The sequence below is a fragment of the Arachis ipaensis genome, chromosome B02, assembly GCF_000816755.2.
Source record: "Arachis ipaensis cultivar K30076 chromosome B02, Araip1.1, whole genome shotgun sequence".
In the NCBI taxonomy this organism is placed as follows: domain Eukaryota; kingdom Viridiplantae; phylum Streptophyta; class Magnoliopsida; order Fabales; family Fabaceae; genus Arachis; species Arachis ipaensis.
Window position 1 is genome coordinate 105,853,157 of NC_029786.2, and position 18,480 is coordinate 105,871,636.

Here is an 18,480-nt window from a genome sequence, read left to right on the forward strand (position 1 = left end):
CAGAATATAAATAGAAATTAAAGAAATTTATGGCTGTGGATAAAAAAATAGTTATGATACTATAATTTACGTTTTATTAAATTAATTATTTTTTTTAGTTTTTACATTTATTCTGTAGAAGCAATTACATTTGTTTAATATTATATTTCGAAAAAGAATATTGGCTCTAAAACAACTGAAAATGTCTCAAAAATTAGACATACACTTTACAAAAACTTTATGCCCCTCTTTATCTCTAAAATTAGGATGTCCTAATCAACTAACGGTTATTGCATTTCCATTATTCAATAGATGTGAATGAATCGAATTACTTATCTCTTGATCTATTAGTGAATTATCTCTCTAGCAATTATGAAAGATGTTCCACTAGAAATATTTTTGTTATTGCTTCGACTCATATTCCTTAAAAAGTGAATCCCACTCTAATAGCTCCGAATAAATTAAATACATGCATTAAGATACGAAGGCTTCTTATTCTACAACAACAAAAGTACTTTTTCACTCTTTCATATACTAGGAGATTTCACTTGGAAAGGAGAATGTTCCCTACTAATGGACTCGGATACATAACCATAACTATGGATTCTAATGTACGAGATCTTGTAGCAATTATCAACGAGGTCCTATCGATTAGTATTATAAAAAAAATCATTATAGACACTAATATAATTAGATCTGCTTTTCATATATAAACTTGGGATTTGCAATCCCAGGTAAGATCAGTTCAAGATCATGGGATCGTTTAGGGAGGGTTATTTCAAAAAATGTACTTCTAAGTAATTGCTCCAACTAAAAAGACGAAATAATTTTTCATCATCTCTATTGAAGTAATAAGCCCCAATATTGATATATTAAGAGCTCATTACTTCAACTAGTCTCTGTGTTCTTCGAATGAATCTTTTAGTTGTTGGAAGGTTGTCCAAAAACAATATATAAAGTATACCCAATAAAACTTATAAATAAATCAGATATAAAAAATTATTCTTTTTTATTTTAGGACATTGATATAATATTAAAGTGCATTTAAATTGTTTATGTAAATCACCTTAAATATATAAATTTTACTATTTTATTTGTGTAGTATTATTTTAAGAATTTTGCTAACTCGTCCCTTAAGAACATAAATTAAGCATACCATAAAAATTAAAAAATATATATTTTATAAAAATTATTACAAAAATGATTTATTTTTATATTTTTAATGCATTAAATACATCAAAAATATTAAAAAAATTCTATTGTTATTTTTTTAAAATGTGTCCTTATTTTTTTAGAACACAAGTTAATTAAATTTTATTTTAATTGTTTCAGATGATAAAAGTAATGTATTAATAAATGTGTATTGAATTTTGAAAATTGTTAGACTGTTAGAGGGTAATTAAGAAAGTCTAAGAGCCTAGTATTTTTATTAAAATTTAGTCCGTACTTAATTAATAAAAGAAAAGTGAGTAATCTTAAATTATTAGATGTAATTTTACACCATTAAAAATATTAATAATGATTAATTAATGACTACAAATCACAAAACCTACTAAGTACTAACTCCCTAGCGATATTAAAATTTATTGTTTTTTGTCATTATTTTTAGCCATCAATTCAGTTATTTTAGTTTGAGTAAAGTATCATTTTTGTCCCCAACGTTTGGGGTAAGTCCTATTTGTGTCCCTAACGTTTAAATCGTCCTATTTGTATCCTTAACGTTTATAAAAGTGATTCAATGTTATCCTACTATCAATTATACTAACAAATTAGATTATATTTTTCAATTATTCTCACTTGAATGTATTCATTCTCAATTAGGTCTCACTTGGATGTGTTCGATTTTAATATTATACCCACTATTTGTGTTTAGATTCAATTATGTCCCTAAAAAAGTGAATTGTGTAAATATTGTAGGAATTAGTTTCAACATTTGATGAGCTATTTTTCGAAATAGATCATCGATCCTATCCCAGACATTTGTATTCTAATTTCAAGAAAAGATTTTTAAAACTCAAACTAAAGCGCTCATGATGTGTAATTGACGCCAGGATAACATTGAATTACTTTTACAAATGTTAGGGATACAAATAGGACGATTTAAACGTTAGGGACACAAATAGGATTTAGCCCAAACGTTGAGGACAAAAACGATATTTTACTCTTTTAGTTTAATAATCCAACAACATATTTTATTCTACTAATTAATAATAAAAAATAATAAATTTTAATAATTTTTTAGTTTTTTTTTTTAATTTTATTTGGAGGATAACTGTATTGTAGAAAAATTATGATTGGGCACAAGTGAGAAAAAATGGTAAAATTATGGCCAAATAATTTGCAATAAATTTTTCAGGATTTGCCCAGCTCTACAAGTCCGAAATGCTATCCAATAACTTCAAGCCATTGGAACAATAGTTTGGCTCAATTCGCCTCAGACTCAATTCAAGGTATCATGAAAGCCGCTTATTAGATTAGTCTTTTTTGTCATTTTAGGTATCATTTTAGGGATTCTTTAGTAATTTCCGTATACAGTAAAAAACAAATGATTAACTTGAAAACGGACCGTACATGGAATAGCACATTTCCACTAAAGTAGTGTGGTATATGTGAAAGCTTTCCTATAATTTTAATAGAATGATGCAAGGGGCAGCGAAGGAGCAGTGACCAACTGACCATGTGACTAAATGATGAAGAGAGAATGAGAGATGATGGGCTATGTTGAAGTTGTCTTTGAAGGATCAATGGAAAATTGTAGTCTCTGTAGAAATTGTGTTAAAGCAAAAATCATCATGATTCATGAGCTGTTTATGTTTCATATTCAATTATTCATAATAAAATAAGGGATAAGTATGATTTTGATCCCCAACGTAGGGGTTGAAAATTTATTTCGTCCCTCGCCTTTTTTTCGCTCCAAAATGGTCCATAAAGTTTCAGTTTGTTTTAAAATCGTCCTTTTTACCAATTATATTTTTTTTATTACCAAATTACCCTTTATTAAAAAAATTATAATCTTCTTCTTCTTCTTGCTGATTCTGGATTCTTGATGATGATGATAATTTTCTGATTCTGAGTATTATTGTTGTTTAATTTTTCTAAATTTTCTGAATTTTGGATTTTGATGAGGAGGACGATGATGATGTTGATTTTCTGATGTTTTGGTTTTTCTGATTTTCTGATGTTGATTTTTCTGATTTTTCTAATGTTTTGGTGTGATGGATGCTGGTGATGGAGTGGCGGTGGATGGTGGGTGGTGGTGGTGGTAGTGGTTGTTCTGATACTGAGTTCTGGTGGCGGTGGCGGTGGCGGCGGTAGCGGTGGTGGTGGTGGTGGTGGTGGGGAAGGGAGAATTTTGGGGAAGAAGGGATAGGGTCATTTTGGTCCGAAGGACGGTTTTAAAACAAACTGAAACTTTGGGACTATTTTGGAGCAAAAAAAAGGCGAGGGACGAAAAAAATTTTCAGCCCCTTCGTTAGGGACCAAAATTATACTTATCCCATAAAATAATGACCAGCGTGAGACGAGACGTTTAATTTTTTTTATATGAAAAAAACATTCGTACAGAAATTATTTTTAATATGGAAATGGAGATGGTGTTTTGGTTGAATATTGATATTTGAAGTGTATTACAGTATTATGGAACTCATTCAACACGCCCCCACGTGTTGTACCACGCCCCCACGTGTTGCACAATACGCTGCCACGTGTCCAACACGCCCCCCACGTGTTGGCCAGGATGCTGCCACGTGTCCACCACGCCCCCCACGTGTTGACTTTTTACCTACAAAATCCACCCATCTGTAATTACACCAAATAATCTCATTTTTCAAAAAAACACCAATATTTTTTCCATATAAAAAAAAACAGCCTCGTATTTTTGTTAAAATAAAATTATTTGATGTAGTTATATGTGGGTAGATTTTGTAGGTAGAAAGTTAATAGGTAAAGTACGTATTGGATACGTGTCAACATTCTGTCCAACATGTTGGACACATTTTCGGTACATCTATAATAATAATGTAATACACTTTAAATATTAATATTTAACAAAAACATCATCTTCATCTCTATATTAAAAATAATTTCTGAACCGTGTAATACGCAAATTGATAAATTAATGATATTATATAATATATTTTATTAAAATAAATACCAACTAATATTAAATTTTATTTTTATTTAAAATATTTTGTAATGCAACATTTTTTATATTAAAATTGTATAAAGTTACATCTTTATTTGTTATTTGTTATTTTTGATTTGTTTTAATTGACGAATTTGTCTTCTTATATAGTATTTGTCCTCTTAATTGTTGTTGGAGTTGTTTCTTTTTTCGTCCTATTATGTATTCTTGTGGAGATATTTTTTTGTAAATTGTTGNNNNATATATTTCTGTATATTATTATATTTTTATTGTTGTGTTTTTTAAAATTTGTGGTCCTTTCCTCTATGATAATAAAATATATGTGAGCTTAGATGTGGGTAGATAGACTAGATTCAACTATGTCTATTTGTAAATTTCTATTGATACAATATTGCTTTGAGTGATTGGGAAATGAACCCTAACTCCTTGTAGGGTCAGAAAGCCATGTGAAATCAATAATATTATGCACCCCCATCACACTCCAGATTCAGGCAACCCAATATTTTTTCTTAGAAAAATGATTTATTATTTAAGTTGTGAATTATTGGAAGAAGAATGCCATCGATCGCATCATTTGGACGAACAACTGTTTTATATTACTGTTTAATTTGTCCTATTTATATATTCTACTGTTCATATCCTATTCTAACACTATGTCCCGGTCCTAAATAAACCAAAAGGTTCAATCTAAATATTGGCCTTCGCTACCCACTGACTTCCGTAGAAGAGGTCGGGTTCAACACAGACTCCTTCCCAAAGAAGTCGGACTCGATAGATAGCTGACAGATAACACTTATTCAAATAAGTAACTGCTCCTAAAATCTCTCAAGTCTCAACCCACTTCCAAGAGGCATAACCCAATAGCTCTAAGATAAAAAGAACGGTTATCCACCTTTAGAAGTGGAACTACTCTAACGGTGGTTATTAGATCACCACTATAAATACACTGACACCCCAATTGCCTTCTTACAGTTTTCTTTGGTCAAGTGTACTGCTTTTCTTACATTCATGCTTTTCGAAGAAATACTTCCAAAAGAATAGCTTTCTACTTGGCTTTCCTTCTTTCAAATACATAGTAAGCCTCATTTTTTCTTCTTTAATGCACCATACTTGACCTACTTTTGTATCTTTTCCTTTCGCGTCATTTTCCTATCACATTTAGAATGAAAACATCGGCATTATAATGTTTGTTCCAATTTACAAATTTACACTACAAATAGTGAGTAAAGAAAAACTGCATACTCAACAAACTCAGCAAACAGAAATTATCATGTTTCTTAGGAATCTTAATGCCCTCTATTGACACTAGGCATTGATGAAGGTGCTGCAATATAAAATGTGTAGAAAGAAAAAGCTTCAGGACTTTGTGAGATAAATGATATGAGACTGAATAACCTCATTCATTGATTATACATAAGATACAAAAGGCAATCTTATATATGTGAGGAAACTATCCAATAGACGAGGGAAGCAGGAAGGCAACCCTCTCTCGGGAACGACTTAACTTCATCCCAGTCTTCAAGGAAAAGACGGGTAAGGCCTTCACTCTGCAAACCCCTCCAAGTTATCCACCTCTCTAGTTTTTGGCATCTTCTGATCCGAAGGGTTGTCAAGCTCGGCGGGAGGCACTCCTCTCCAAAACAATCCATTTCTGGGCAATCTATGATATAGAGTGTCTTCAGATTTGGAAGGGCCCCCAATGGCAACAACGTCAGTGAATCACATTCTTGGACAAGTATCTCCGTTAGGGACTTGGAATGCAGTGGCCCTGAGAATGTTAAGTTTGAACACCCAGTGATTTGCAGATATTGTAATGAATCGGGCAAATAATCTCCTGAAAATGATAGTGCTGGCCAAAGATTCTCGATTGTCAAACGTTGGACACACGAACATTGGATGTGGGGCAGGCACTCCAATACGGACTTGGTAAGCAAAGTTTCTAAAATTATGAAACGTAACTAGAATTAACTAGAAAGGAGAATAAACCAGAATTAATAGCAAGAGTTCATAATGGCTCCTTAATGTAACAGTAGCCAACCATATAAGAAGAATTCAATAAAAATAATAAAAGTCTTCAAGCAGTAGACATAGCACAAGCCTTCAAGTCTTCTTCCAAGGGAATAAACCTAACAATGATAAGAGATTTAGTGACTAGAGAGGGAGCAGAGGGAAGAGAAGAATATTCAGATAGAAAAGGAATTACCACTCATTGCCTACAGCACATAGTCCTTGAGTTGAGTATTTGTTTGCCTTTGCCTCAAACTTTTGCGTATTTGATCTGTTGCCATCTGTCCCTCAACTCTAACTAACTCTGCATTTGGCTTTCTTTGTGGTTGAATTACCCCTTTTGTCCTTACTTCATTTTCTTTACTCATTACAATACTCTCCTCTTTAAAGACAACCTTGTCCTCAAGGTTGAAGTGAGGAAAAGACTTCATGAACTCTTTAGCATCTTCCCATGTAGCAAGTTCTTGAGGAGTGCCTTCCCATTGCACCAACAGCTGGAGTACCTCACTACCGCCTTGCATAATCACCCTTTTGGCTAAGATCACTTGTGGCATTATTATTGGACCTTGTTCACTAGTTGTCAATGGCAGTGGAATATATTGTTGAGTATCATTCCCACGAAACTTCTTTAATAAAGAAATGTGAAATACTGGATGTATTTTAGCACCTTCTGGCAATTGCAGCTTGTATGCAACAGGGCTGAGTTTGGTAAGAATTTTAAAGGGGCCAAAGAATCTCATCCCTAATTTATGATTCTTTCGTAACGCAACCGATTGTTGACGATATGGCTGTAATTTAACCAGCACCATGTCCCCTTCTTGTAACTCCCAATGTCGTCTTTTTTCATCAGCATGATCTTTCATAAATTGTTGAGCCTTGGAAATGTTAACTTTGAGCCTCTCAAGAAGCTGGTCCCGTTCTTGCAACATAGTTTGTAAGTGAGGTGCATCATTGGAATTCTTGTGGTATCGCATGAGTCTCGGGGGATCCTTGCCAAATAATGCCTTATAAGGAGTCATCTTGATACTGCTGTGGAATGAAGTGTTATACCAATATTGAGCCCATGGGAGAAGTTTCAGCCAACCTTTTGGATTCTCATAGCAGAAGCAGCGTAAGTACATCTCTAAAGTCTTGTTAAGAACTTCACTTTGGCCATCGGTTTGGGGATGGTATGAAGAACTCATTGTGAGTGTAGTGCCTTGCAGCTTGAACAACTGCTGCCAAAAATGACTAATAAAGACCTTGTCCCGATCTGAAACTATGGACTTGGGAAATCCATATAACTTTGCGACATTACTAATGAAGGCTTCAGCAACTGTAACACTATTGAAATCTGATCGGAGGGGAATAAAGTGGGCAAACTTAGAGAGCCTATCAATTACCACCATAATGACAGTATAAGATTGAACGGGAGGTAGTGCTGTGATAAAATCCATACATATATCTTCCCATAATTGTGAAGGAATCGGAAGCGGTTGCAGGAGGCCCGAGGGAAGCTGATTTTCAGTCTTTGCCTTTTGGCATACCACACAATTAAGGACAAATTCTTTGATTTGACGTTGCATCTTGGGCCAGTAAAATTGAGCACATATTCTCTCAATTGTTCGTGCTATTCCTGAGTGGCCCCCTACCCTGCTGGTATGAAACTCAGTCATGACATCTTGTAGCAGTTGAGATTTTTCTGGAATAACTATGCGTTCCTTCCACATCAAAACTCCATTTCTGAGTGAGTAATTTGGATATTCCATCTGGTTGGGATCCATGCATGCTTGTGTAATTTGGTTAAGCTCAGCATCATCACTTACAGCATGTTGTAGTTGTTGTAACCATGTTACTTGTGGCTCAGACCATGCAGCAAAGAGGCTTCTAGACAAGGCATCAGCTGGTATGTTCTCTTTTCCCGGCTTATATTGTATCTCAAAGTCATAACCAAGGAATTTATGTAACCATTGCTGTTGTTCCGGTGTGTGTAAAGATTGCTCCAAGAGCGACTTTAAGCTTTTCTGATCAGTTTTTATAATGAATTTTCGTCCCAATAAGTAATGCCTAAATTTGGCAATGCCTTCTGTGATCGCATAAAGTTCCCGAACATATGCTGACTGTTTCTGCATTCTAGGGGATAATTTCTTCGAAAAATAGGCAATAGGGTGACTACTTTGGCTTAAGACAGCTCCAATCCCGGATCCAGATGCATCAGTCTCAATGATGAAGGGTTGAGCGAAATTCGGCAAGGCGAGGACTGGTGCAGATGTGATAGCACTCTTTAATTTCTCAAAAGCTGAAGCAGCTTCTGAATTCCATATAAAAGAATCTTTCTTCAATAGGTCAGACAAAGGGCTAGCCAGGGATGCATACCTTTTGATAAATCTTCTATAATAACCTGTAAGTCCCAAAAATCCCCTAAGTTGTTTCAAGTTCATTGGAATTGGCCATTCTGCCACTGCCACGATTTTATTTTTCTCCATATTCAGGCCTTGCCCGTTGATGGTATGCCCCAAATAATTTATTTCTTCTGCACCAAAAGAACACTTCGAAAGTTTGGCAAAAAGAGACTCTCGTTTCAATATCTCCAAAACAACTTGTAAGTGATTCAAATGTGAAGGCCATGTAGAACTGTAAACTAAGATGTCGTCAAAAAATACAAGAACAAACTTCCTCAAGAACTCTCTAAAAATATCATTCATCAATGCTTGGAATGTGGCTGGTGCGTTCGTCAAACCAAATGGCATTACTAACCACTCGTAGTGTCCCTGGTGAGTCCTAAAAGCAGTCTTATGCCTGTCTTCGGGAGTAACCAATATTTGATGATAGCCAGATCTTAAGTCCAATTTAGAAAAATATTTAGCACCAAATAATTCATCAAGAAGTTCATCCACCGTTGGAATAGGAAAAGAATCTTTGATTGTAATTGCGTTTAAAGCACGATAATCTGTGCAAAAGCGCCATGTTCCATCTTTCTTTTTTACCAATAAGACAGGGGAAGAGAACGGGCTCTTACTTGGTTGAATAATACCTTCTCTTAGCATTTCTTCAATCATCACTTCAATTTGTTCCTTTTGGCTATGTGGGTATCTATAAGGTCTGACTTTCACTGGAGGTGCATTGCTCAGTAATGGAATGCAATGATCATGAACTCTTTGAGGTGGTAAGCCTTCAGGTTGGTCAAATACATCCTTATAATTATGCAGTAGTAATGCCAATTCTGGAGCTATATCAGAAGGTAATTCAAGCAACTTTTCTGACAACTGCTCTTGTTTCACTTGTGTGAATTGTAAGGTAAATGCTTCCGCTATAGCATCTGTGTTTTGCAACCTGCGGATATGATGGAATTGGGCCTCCTGTGGTAAATAGTTGCAATCTCCCTGTAGAGTAATCAGTTTTCCATGATGGAAGAAGCGAATTCTTAAAGCATCATAATTAGCTAAGTGCTCCTTAAGAGTTTTTAACCAAGTACCACCTAGTACCAGGTCAGCTCCGGAGAACGGAAGGAGGTAAGCTGGCATCTTTAATGTATGACCTTGAGTTTGCACCGACAATTCTCTAACAAACCCCTCGGCATCCATAACTTGACCATTTCCCACAACAACCCGAAATCTTGGTGATGGTTCCACTGCCAATTGCAAAAACCTTGCAACTCTTGGTTGAAGGAAATTGTCTGAGCTACCCCCATCTATTAAAACCTGCACCTCCATTCCATTGATAAGTGCCTTGAAGCGAATCACTCCCAAGGCTGGAATCCCTTTCATCGCATTGAACGAGAGGTGATGAGCCACTGCTAATTGAGCTTGCTGAGTATCGCCCTGTTCCGGTTGCTGTGGTGTATCCAACTCATCCGCTGTGACATAACATTCTTCAGCCTCTTCCATTTGCAACATTAAGAGGCCTCTATTTGCGCACTTATGATCAAAGGAAAATTTTTCATCACACCAATAACAGAGCCCCTTATCTCTGCGCAATTGCATTTCAGCCGGGGACATATTTCTAATAGGGCGAGCAAGAGGTTTTGTGTTTGGGGTTGGAAGCAATGGTGGTAATGGTGGTTTAGGTGGTGGTTTCGGTGTGAGGCTATTGTTAGGAGTGGAAGTGATTCGGTTGGCATTTGAGCCAAAAGAGTGACGAAAATTAGTGGTGTACTTCTCTTCAAATAATTTGGCCAGAGAGACTGCTCGGATTAGGGAACCAGGGCATTGAGCTATCACATCTCGTTTAATATCAGCCTTTAAGCCGCTAACAAAGCAATCCACTAATGCTTCCGGGGGATTAATTTCAGATCTATTAGCCAAGGCAATAAATTCCGAATAATAATCTGCTACAGATCCTCTTTGGGTCAATTTAAAAAGAGCAGCTCGTGGGCAATCAAACAAGGACGGGCCAAATTCAATTTCAATTGCCCTTTTTAACTCAAACCAAGACGTAAAGGGTTGGTTACGTTGCATCATTTGATACCAAGGTACTGTGCCCTTGTCCATATGAATTGAAGCAATTGCCAACTTCTCCTGTTCTGGTGTATTGTAATAATTGAAATATTGATCTGCATTAAAAATCCAAGATATGGCATTCGTACCATCAAATCTTGGGAAATCGAAATTGAGCTTTCTCGGGCTTGGCATGGTACGGTTGAAGGAAACGGCACCAGACGCAGAGTTCGGATCATGGTCCAGAGAATCTCTTTGTCTCGTACTAGCCGACTCGATGAGAGCGCGTAGTGCGTCAAATTGCTGCTGATTATCCTCAGCCATTTTCAGTGATAGCGCTCGCTGATCCATAGCTAATTTCAGCGCAAACTCACGCTGTTCTTCGATTTTTTGCTCCATCAACGATTGTAGCATTTTTAGGTCTTTTTGGGCATTCTTGAGACCTGCATCCAAATCCTTCATTCGGGTGTTCTCTGCCATGATTCTATGAAAGCACCAATGAAACGTAACTAGAATTAACTAGAAAGGAGAATAAACCAGAATTAATAGCAAGAGTTCATAATGGCTCCTTAATGTAACAGTAGCCAACCATATAAGAAGAATTCAATAAAAATAATAAAAGTCTTCAAGCAGTAGACATAGCACAAGCCTTCAAGTCTTCTTCCAAGGGAATAAACCTAACAATGATAAGAGATTTAGTGACTAGAGAGGGAGCAGAGGGAAGAGAAGAATATTCAGATAGAAAAGGGATTACCACTCATTACCTACAGCACATAGTCCTTGAGTTGAATATTTGTTTGCCTTTGCCTCAAACTTTTGCGTATTTGATCTGTTGCCATCTGTCCCTCAACTCTAACTAACTCTGCATTTGGCTTTCTTTGTGGTTGAATTACCCCTTTTGTCCTTACTTCATTTTCTTTACTCATTACAAATTACTACCTCATGCGGTTTCGATAAATGCTTATACCCCTCAGACTCATACAAAGGACCCATTACAAGTAATTGGTGAAGCTTGGGAGCTCTCGGCAGTGAACATGCAAGCTCGTCGCTGTCAACAATGTTAAGTTTCTCCAGAGCTGGAAGGTGAGCAGGCAGATCTCCTCTTAACACCGGACAGTTGACTATGGAAAGGCTTTTAAGTTTGGGAAATCCGTCAAAGTCATCAGGAATATGCCACTCTCGCCAGCGAGGCATATGAGCAAATTCCAGAGTTTGAAGAGATCTGAAGGGTGTGCCCTGATGAGATGATTCAGCGTTGTTGTAAAACTCACCACCAATTCTCTCCAACCCATCGAATTCAGAAATCCTGAGATCCTTTAGAGAGGGTAACTGTCCCAGTGAAGGAAGCTGACGGCAATTCTTACAAAGATACATACTCAATTCGGTTAAATTGGAGTAGCAAGAAAGGCCTAACCAATCAGGGAATATTTCACCCCTATAACCATCAATTGATAACTCTTTCAAGTTTCGGTGAGGTTGCAACTCCTCAAGTATATCTCTTGCAGTTTCAACATCAACAGTATCACCTTCTCTACGCCATTTCAATTCTAAAATGCTGATGTGCTCCTTGCTATCCATCTTTGCCTCCAAAGCTTCACCGCTGTCTTTCACATTCTGTAATTTGGAAATACAAAGTTTGCCATGAAGATTGTCAAGTGCTCCCAATTCTCTTATCCCATTCTCCACTTGCTCCCCGACAATATAACCACTTAAGAAGTTCAGGTGCTTCAACTTGCTCATTCCCTTCGGCATCTCTTTCAAAGAATTTGATCCTCTGGTATCAAGATGGCGCAGCTTCACAAGATCTTGCATACGGCTAGGAAGCATCTCCAGCTTCTTACAATAACTCAACTTCAATGTTTGGAGATTGTATAATTTACACAATGACTCCGACAATGTCAAAATAGATGTAAAAGAGAGATCCAAATAATGCAAATGGATCAGTTTATCTATTGAATCAGGCAATGATTCAATAGAAAAACGTTTAAATGACAAAACTCTTAGATACCTCATTTGTAATTGTAAGAGCAAAGAATCACTTTCTAACGTAATTGATAGAGGACCACGACATACATTTAGAAACGTTCTCATATGTATTGCTCCCTTATAGGCCTCTCCAAATCTTGAATCATCGGGATTTACCATGTATGACAAATGACGAGTTTTGCTGCGAATCTTTTGTGGATCTCCTAATTCTCTGACTCTGAAATAGAATTTTTCAGCAAAAAATGTTGCTAAATCATGCATGAGATCATGCATTACAAATAAGCCAACATCTTTACTAGAAAGTTGAAAAAATGATCTTGCAACTAATTCATCAAAATAAGCACAACCAATATTTTCTGATGTGTATTTTTCCATTGGTTGTAAGAGACCTTCAGCCATCCACAGCAAGATTAATTCATCTTTGTCAAATTGATAATCTTGGGGATATAACGAGCAATAAACAAAACACCGCTTTAAATTTGAAGGAAGATAGTGATAACTAACTCTTAATGCAGCAACAATCTTACTCTCATCCTCAGGAAGCTCCCAAATTTCACTTCTCAGTAAATTCTCCCAATCCTCTACTTTATCTTTACTGCGCAATAAACCCCCAAGTGTCTTCACAGCCAAAGGTAATCCCTTGCATTTTTCAACAATTTTTTTACCAATTTGTTCTAAGATTTCATATTGTCTAGAACTAGTAGAAATAGATGAATGTTTCAAAAACAAAGACCAGCAATCTTCGTTGGACAATGTATCTAGTTTATAATGTAGATTTGTAGTTGACACTACAGAATCAACATTCTTAATACGAGTAGTTAAAAGAATTTTACTTCCTTTATTTCCACTCAAAAAAGGTTTTAGAAAATTGTCCCACAAATTTTGCTGATTATCCCAAACATCATCTAAAACTACCAAGAATGTCTTTTCTGTTAACTTTTCCTTCAATTCGGTTTGAATCGAATTCAAGTTAACCTTATTACAAGGAGAAGCTATGTCTTCCATTATAGACTTGGTAACAATAACAGGGTCAAATTTTGTTGCAACACACGCCCATGCTTTAATGGCAAACTTCTCCTTCACTCTGGCATCATTGTAAACTAACTGAGCCAAGGTAGTCTTTCCAATTCCACCAATACCTTCTATAGAGATCACAGACAATATATCATCACAAGTTTCATCGAGTAACAATTTTATGATGGCCTCCTTGTCATTGTTCCTGCCATATATATCAGAACTTTCAAGCAGAGATGATTGAATTCTCCATGACATGTCCTCCAGATCTTTGGCAACCCCTTGTTTCAGATCAAGATCATCTTTCTCTTCAACAATAGACTCTAGTTTGTCAACTATGTCTTGCATGCTAGTCACTACCCCCATCTCATCATCATCACTATCTTCCAAAATTGAATCAACATAGTGAGACCAGGAAGAAGAGTTACCTGGATCTCTCTGAGTGGGAGTGGGAGTGGCAGTGGCAGTGGCAGCTTTAGTGGAGAGTTCATCGAGCAAGTCATCAGCCATATAAAGAGCATCTTGGAGATCAACAAGCCACTTGTTGACTTCTTGGTCTCGGATCTGCCTCTGCTCAGCATCATCAAGCACAGGTCGAGTGGCACGGAGACTCTTCCTCAGCTTTTGAAGCAACTTCTGGTCATCTAACTTCTTTGCTTCGGGGGTTGAGTTGACATCGAGTGAAGACAGCTTGTTCAAAACAGCATCAACAAAGGAAGAGAGATAAGCTCTACCCTGAAGTTTTGCAGCCATGATTGAGGCTCAAGTTCAGGGGATGATGAGATCACAACAAGAGAAGAAAGAAAGAAAGAAAGGTAAGAGAACAATGGTTGCCGGGTATAGTGAACTTGATAGAATGGTTTTCTAAATCGTGTATAACCAGGCAAGTCTCTCAGGTAACTTAAAATAATTAAAATTTCAAAGTAGTGGAGTTCCCACCAAGCTTTGGATTTTTTTTTGGTAAAGTACTGTATTGGTCTTTTATGTTTGGGCATAATTTGGTTTGAATCTTAAGACCATTTCCAGTAAGGAAGTAAGGAACTGTTTCCAGTTCCTATTTATGGCCCACCTGTCATAAAAAGTAACTCCACATCAGTTTTTTGCATCATAAATAGTAAATTGGAACTCAAAACATTGTCTCTTCTCCGTTAGAAGGAACTAACTTTAGTCCCTGTTATGATCCCACTTAATTAATAAATTAAAATAATTAAAATTACTATAGGAACTCTTTTTCCTCAATCCATGAGCAGGGACGCTGTTTTCTTTCTCTCCAACAGTTGGGACTCTATTGTGTCAGAAAAAGAGGAAATGGAACCTTGAAAAATTGATGCGTTGGAGATTAAAGTGTCCTATTTGAATCCAAAAAAGTTTTATTGAGCATTAATTTAGTCCCGCTATGAGGTCAAAGTCAAATAAACGGAACGTCTTACATAACAAGAACAAAATCGATAATCTGGAGAACAAGTACAAGTTCCAGAGGCACAAAATTAATGGTTGATGCATCAATACATTTATTTATCATTCTTTTTAGTTCTATAGAAAATATTTTATTTATATTATAAGAAAAATAATAAATAAATATATTGATGCATCCACGGTTAGTTTTGTACCTCTGAGGCTTGTATTTGTTCTTTAAATTATCGATTTTATCCTTGTATAGTTGTTATGTAGAACATTTCATTAATTATTTAACTATGACTTCACTGTGGGACTAAATTAATGCTAAATAGAATTTTTTTTATATTTAAATATGACACTTTAAATTTTAAGATGAGCCTATATGAACAAACATTATTATATATTTCTATCATATGTGGCAAATGAAGTTTCATGTTTACAATAGTTACATTTTACTTTACTGCAGAAGTTAGTTTCCTCTCTGCACAATAGTTTGAGGGCACCGAGATTTTTTGCAGGGAACCTTTTTAAACTAACTACAAATGCAAAATTTGTTTTGTAAGTTAAGAATTGTACCCTCTAGGCATATATTACTACTTAGTCTTGTATGATGTGTAATCCATGTACTAGCTATTATACTTCATAGTGAAAGGAGACCAATTGAAATAGAAGCCTAGGTGAATTAATCAAAACAATCTCAGACATTTTACCCTATCATTATTATTCTTTATGTAGCACAAAAACCAATCAAGAGAACCACCTACGTTTCTACACTTCTTTTGTCTTTTTCTCCCTATAATTTCCTCCATTATTTTATCCGTATTTGCACAACCACCAATAAAGTATAGTAGTATTATTCGTTTATTATAAGATCAATCAAAACACACTAATCAAATTAATTGTGAGGAAGACTAGGTCAATATCTTCTAGTTTGTCACAAACTTCTACCATTTCTCACTAACTTGGTCCTTGTAAAAACAATAATCTAATATCCTAAAGCATCCACTCAGAAGGATCAAGGTAGGTTCCCATCTCATTATATCAGCAAGTTCATGAAGGGAAAATTTGACAATAAAGCATGAATTTGTGTTGCCAAAAAAATTTGATGTTCTTAATGTTAAGAAGATTGTATTAGTAGCAATAACTTGTAGTTCTTCAGACATGAATAAGGTGAACAGAGATGTAATTTACATTATTTTTCTTTTCTGTTTCATGAATTACCAATTTGCCATAAAAAGATAAACGTTGAACCATTCAACATTGATGAACATAATCATAGTAAAAGTTCAGATTAATACTCAAAGTCTGAATATACCTTTAGAAAGATATTACTGACATATTAGTCATTCATATAATATATTCAATTATGTATTATGTAAGCAGTTCGAGCCGTTTATTATCTAATCTCCTTTGAGTGCATTTCTTATTTAAATTGAAAGAGGCAGCCACGTAATAATGGTAGGTGTGAAAGTGGCATCATGTGGAAGAAAAAATCAAAAGCGTTCTACTAGATTATCACTATGGGTATTATCATTATCACAAGGGACAAAAGCAAAAGCCAAGTTATTAGTAGTTGCTTTGTTTTGGAAGGATTTTAAATTTTTGTATGTGGAGACAAGGTCTCACAAATCATTGAAATCAACGAAAACTATATGTTTAATTATTTGTTAAATTATTGTTTTATCTACAAAGGGTTTTAATTATCATGAAACACCTTTTTTCAATCAAATCAATTTTTTAAAAATTACAAATTAATTATATATGTCCTTCAATTACTCCACTCATAATTTTCGCCAACGATTAATAACGTGAAATGTTAACGGATAGAATTCATGATACATAACATGTTTAATTAGACGTTGACTAAATATGTTTACGAAAATTTATCAATTTAGTCACTAGGTCATATTATAAATAAGATTTTTGTAATTGGAAAACGGGTGCGCTACACATCCATGTAACTATGTAACCAAGTTGGCCCAATCCCAAATTGAGTCACGCGCATTAACGAGAGTGAAAACACGCACCGTTCTTCTTCTTCTCTACTCGCGTTATAGGCTTCATCGTTCTCCTCTGCTCGCATTTTTTTTCTTCTTGTTGTTCTTCTTCTTCTCTACTCGCGTTCTTCGTTATGGATTTGGATTGATTTCAACGTAATTAGCTTTGTCGTTCTTCTTCTTCGTTTTCTTCTTCGATCTGGACTTCTGAATTGAAACAATGAATGAATCAACTTCAAAATCAGTTGAATGAGTGCGATTTGGATTATTCTTCCAAAACGCATCACAATAATCTTAAACATTGAACAAAGTAAAAGGAGGCCACCGAACCGAACAACATTCATTTGGTGAATCAAAATCACAAAGGCCACCGAACCGAACAATGTTCATGTGGTGAATAAATGGTGATCAACTTTCAATCAACAAATTTTTCATCCACAATACAGCTGGTCTGCATGGTAAACCGAAATCGTAATTATGGTGAACCGAAATCTTAATTACGGTAAAAGAATTATGTAATGTTTAGGGAACAAAACAGAATATATTCGTCTAATTATTTTTAGGCTCCTTTCTGCATGCCGAACCGAACACATGCATATGGTGAATCAACTCTTTAGTACCTACCGAACCGAAAAGTTACTCACATTTACTCACAGTTACATATTATCAATTCAGATATAGATCACCTCAGTCCATTCAATTCACTTCAAATAAAATTAGTAATTTCATTCTATTGAATTCGATTCAAAATTCAATAATTCAAATATCATCAAATTGATGCGTTTCAGAAGAATGATCCAAATCGCACTCATTCAATTGATTTGAAGTTGATTCATTCATTGTTTCAATTCAAAAGTACAGATCAAAGAAGAAAACGAAGAAGAAGATGAACGACGAAGCTAATTACGTTAAAGTCAATCCAGGGGAGAAGAACGAATTTAATTAGGTTAAAGAAGAAGAAGGAGGAGGAGGTTTACGTTGATATGGAAAGGTTTACGTTGAGAAAGGTTGATCGCGCAAAATAAAGATTATGTTATATGAGGCGCGTGTAAAACAAACGAGTGTGTGGGTGGGGGAAACGCGTGGAGTGGATTCTACTTGGATACCATCCATATAATTTTTACATGGATGTAGAGCTTTTCCCTTTTGTTAAAAATAAAATTATTTAGTGTAGTTACAAGTAGATAGATTTTGTAAGTAGAGAGTCAATATATATGTAGAGTATGTATTGAATACGTGTCAATATTTTGGTAACACATTTTCGGTAATCTACAATAATATAATGGAAAAGTATATGTAGACAATGAAAATACTAAATAATGTGAACAATGGATATATCGAAGGTTCAATTCACTAAATGTGCGGATAGTTATCCTAATATTAATATTTAGGTGGGTAATTTGAGGGTGTGGTGTGTTTTTTTACTTTATTAGACTAATTTTAGAGTCCATTGTTCACATTGTTCATAATATAACGTACTTTAAATATCAATATTTAACTAAAACATCATCTTCATCTCTATATTAAAAATAATTGAAAC

The 18,480-nt window shown here is 35.3% G+C and overlaps 1 protein-coding gene across 2 annotated transcripts in view; it reads right to left on the reverse strand.

The window, feature by feature from the left end:
* Positions 1-14,443, reverse strand: part of LOC107628003 (putative disease resistance RPP13-like protein 1) — a 20,323-nt gene extending 5,880 nt beyond the window's left edge. The window contains exon 1 of one of the 2 annotated variants that reach the window (XM_021116591.1): positions 14,280-14,443. In XM_021116591.1, the coding sequence (XP_020972250.1) occupies positions 14,280-14,298 (19 nt within the window). In that variant the 5' untranslated portion in view covers positions 14,299-14,443. Of the gene's footprint in view, positions 1-13,973 lie in introns of both variants that reach the window. The other variant, XM_021116590.1, reaches the window with a different exon arrangement.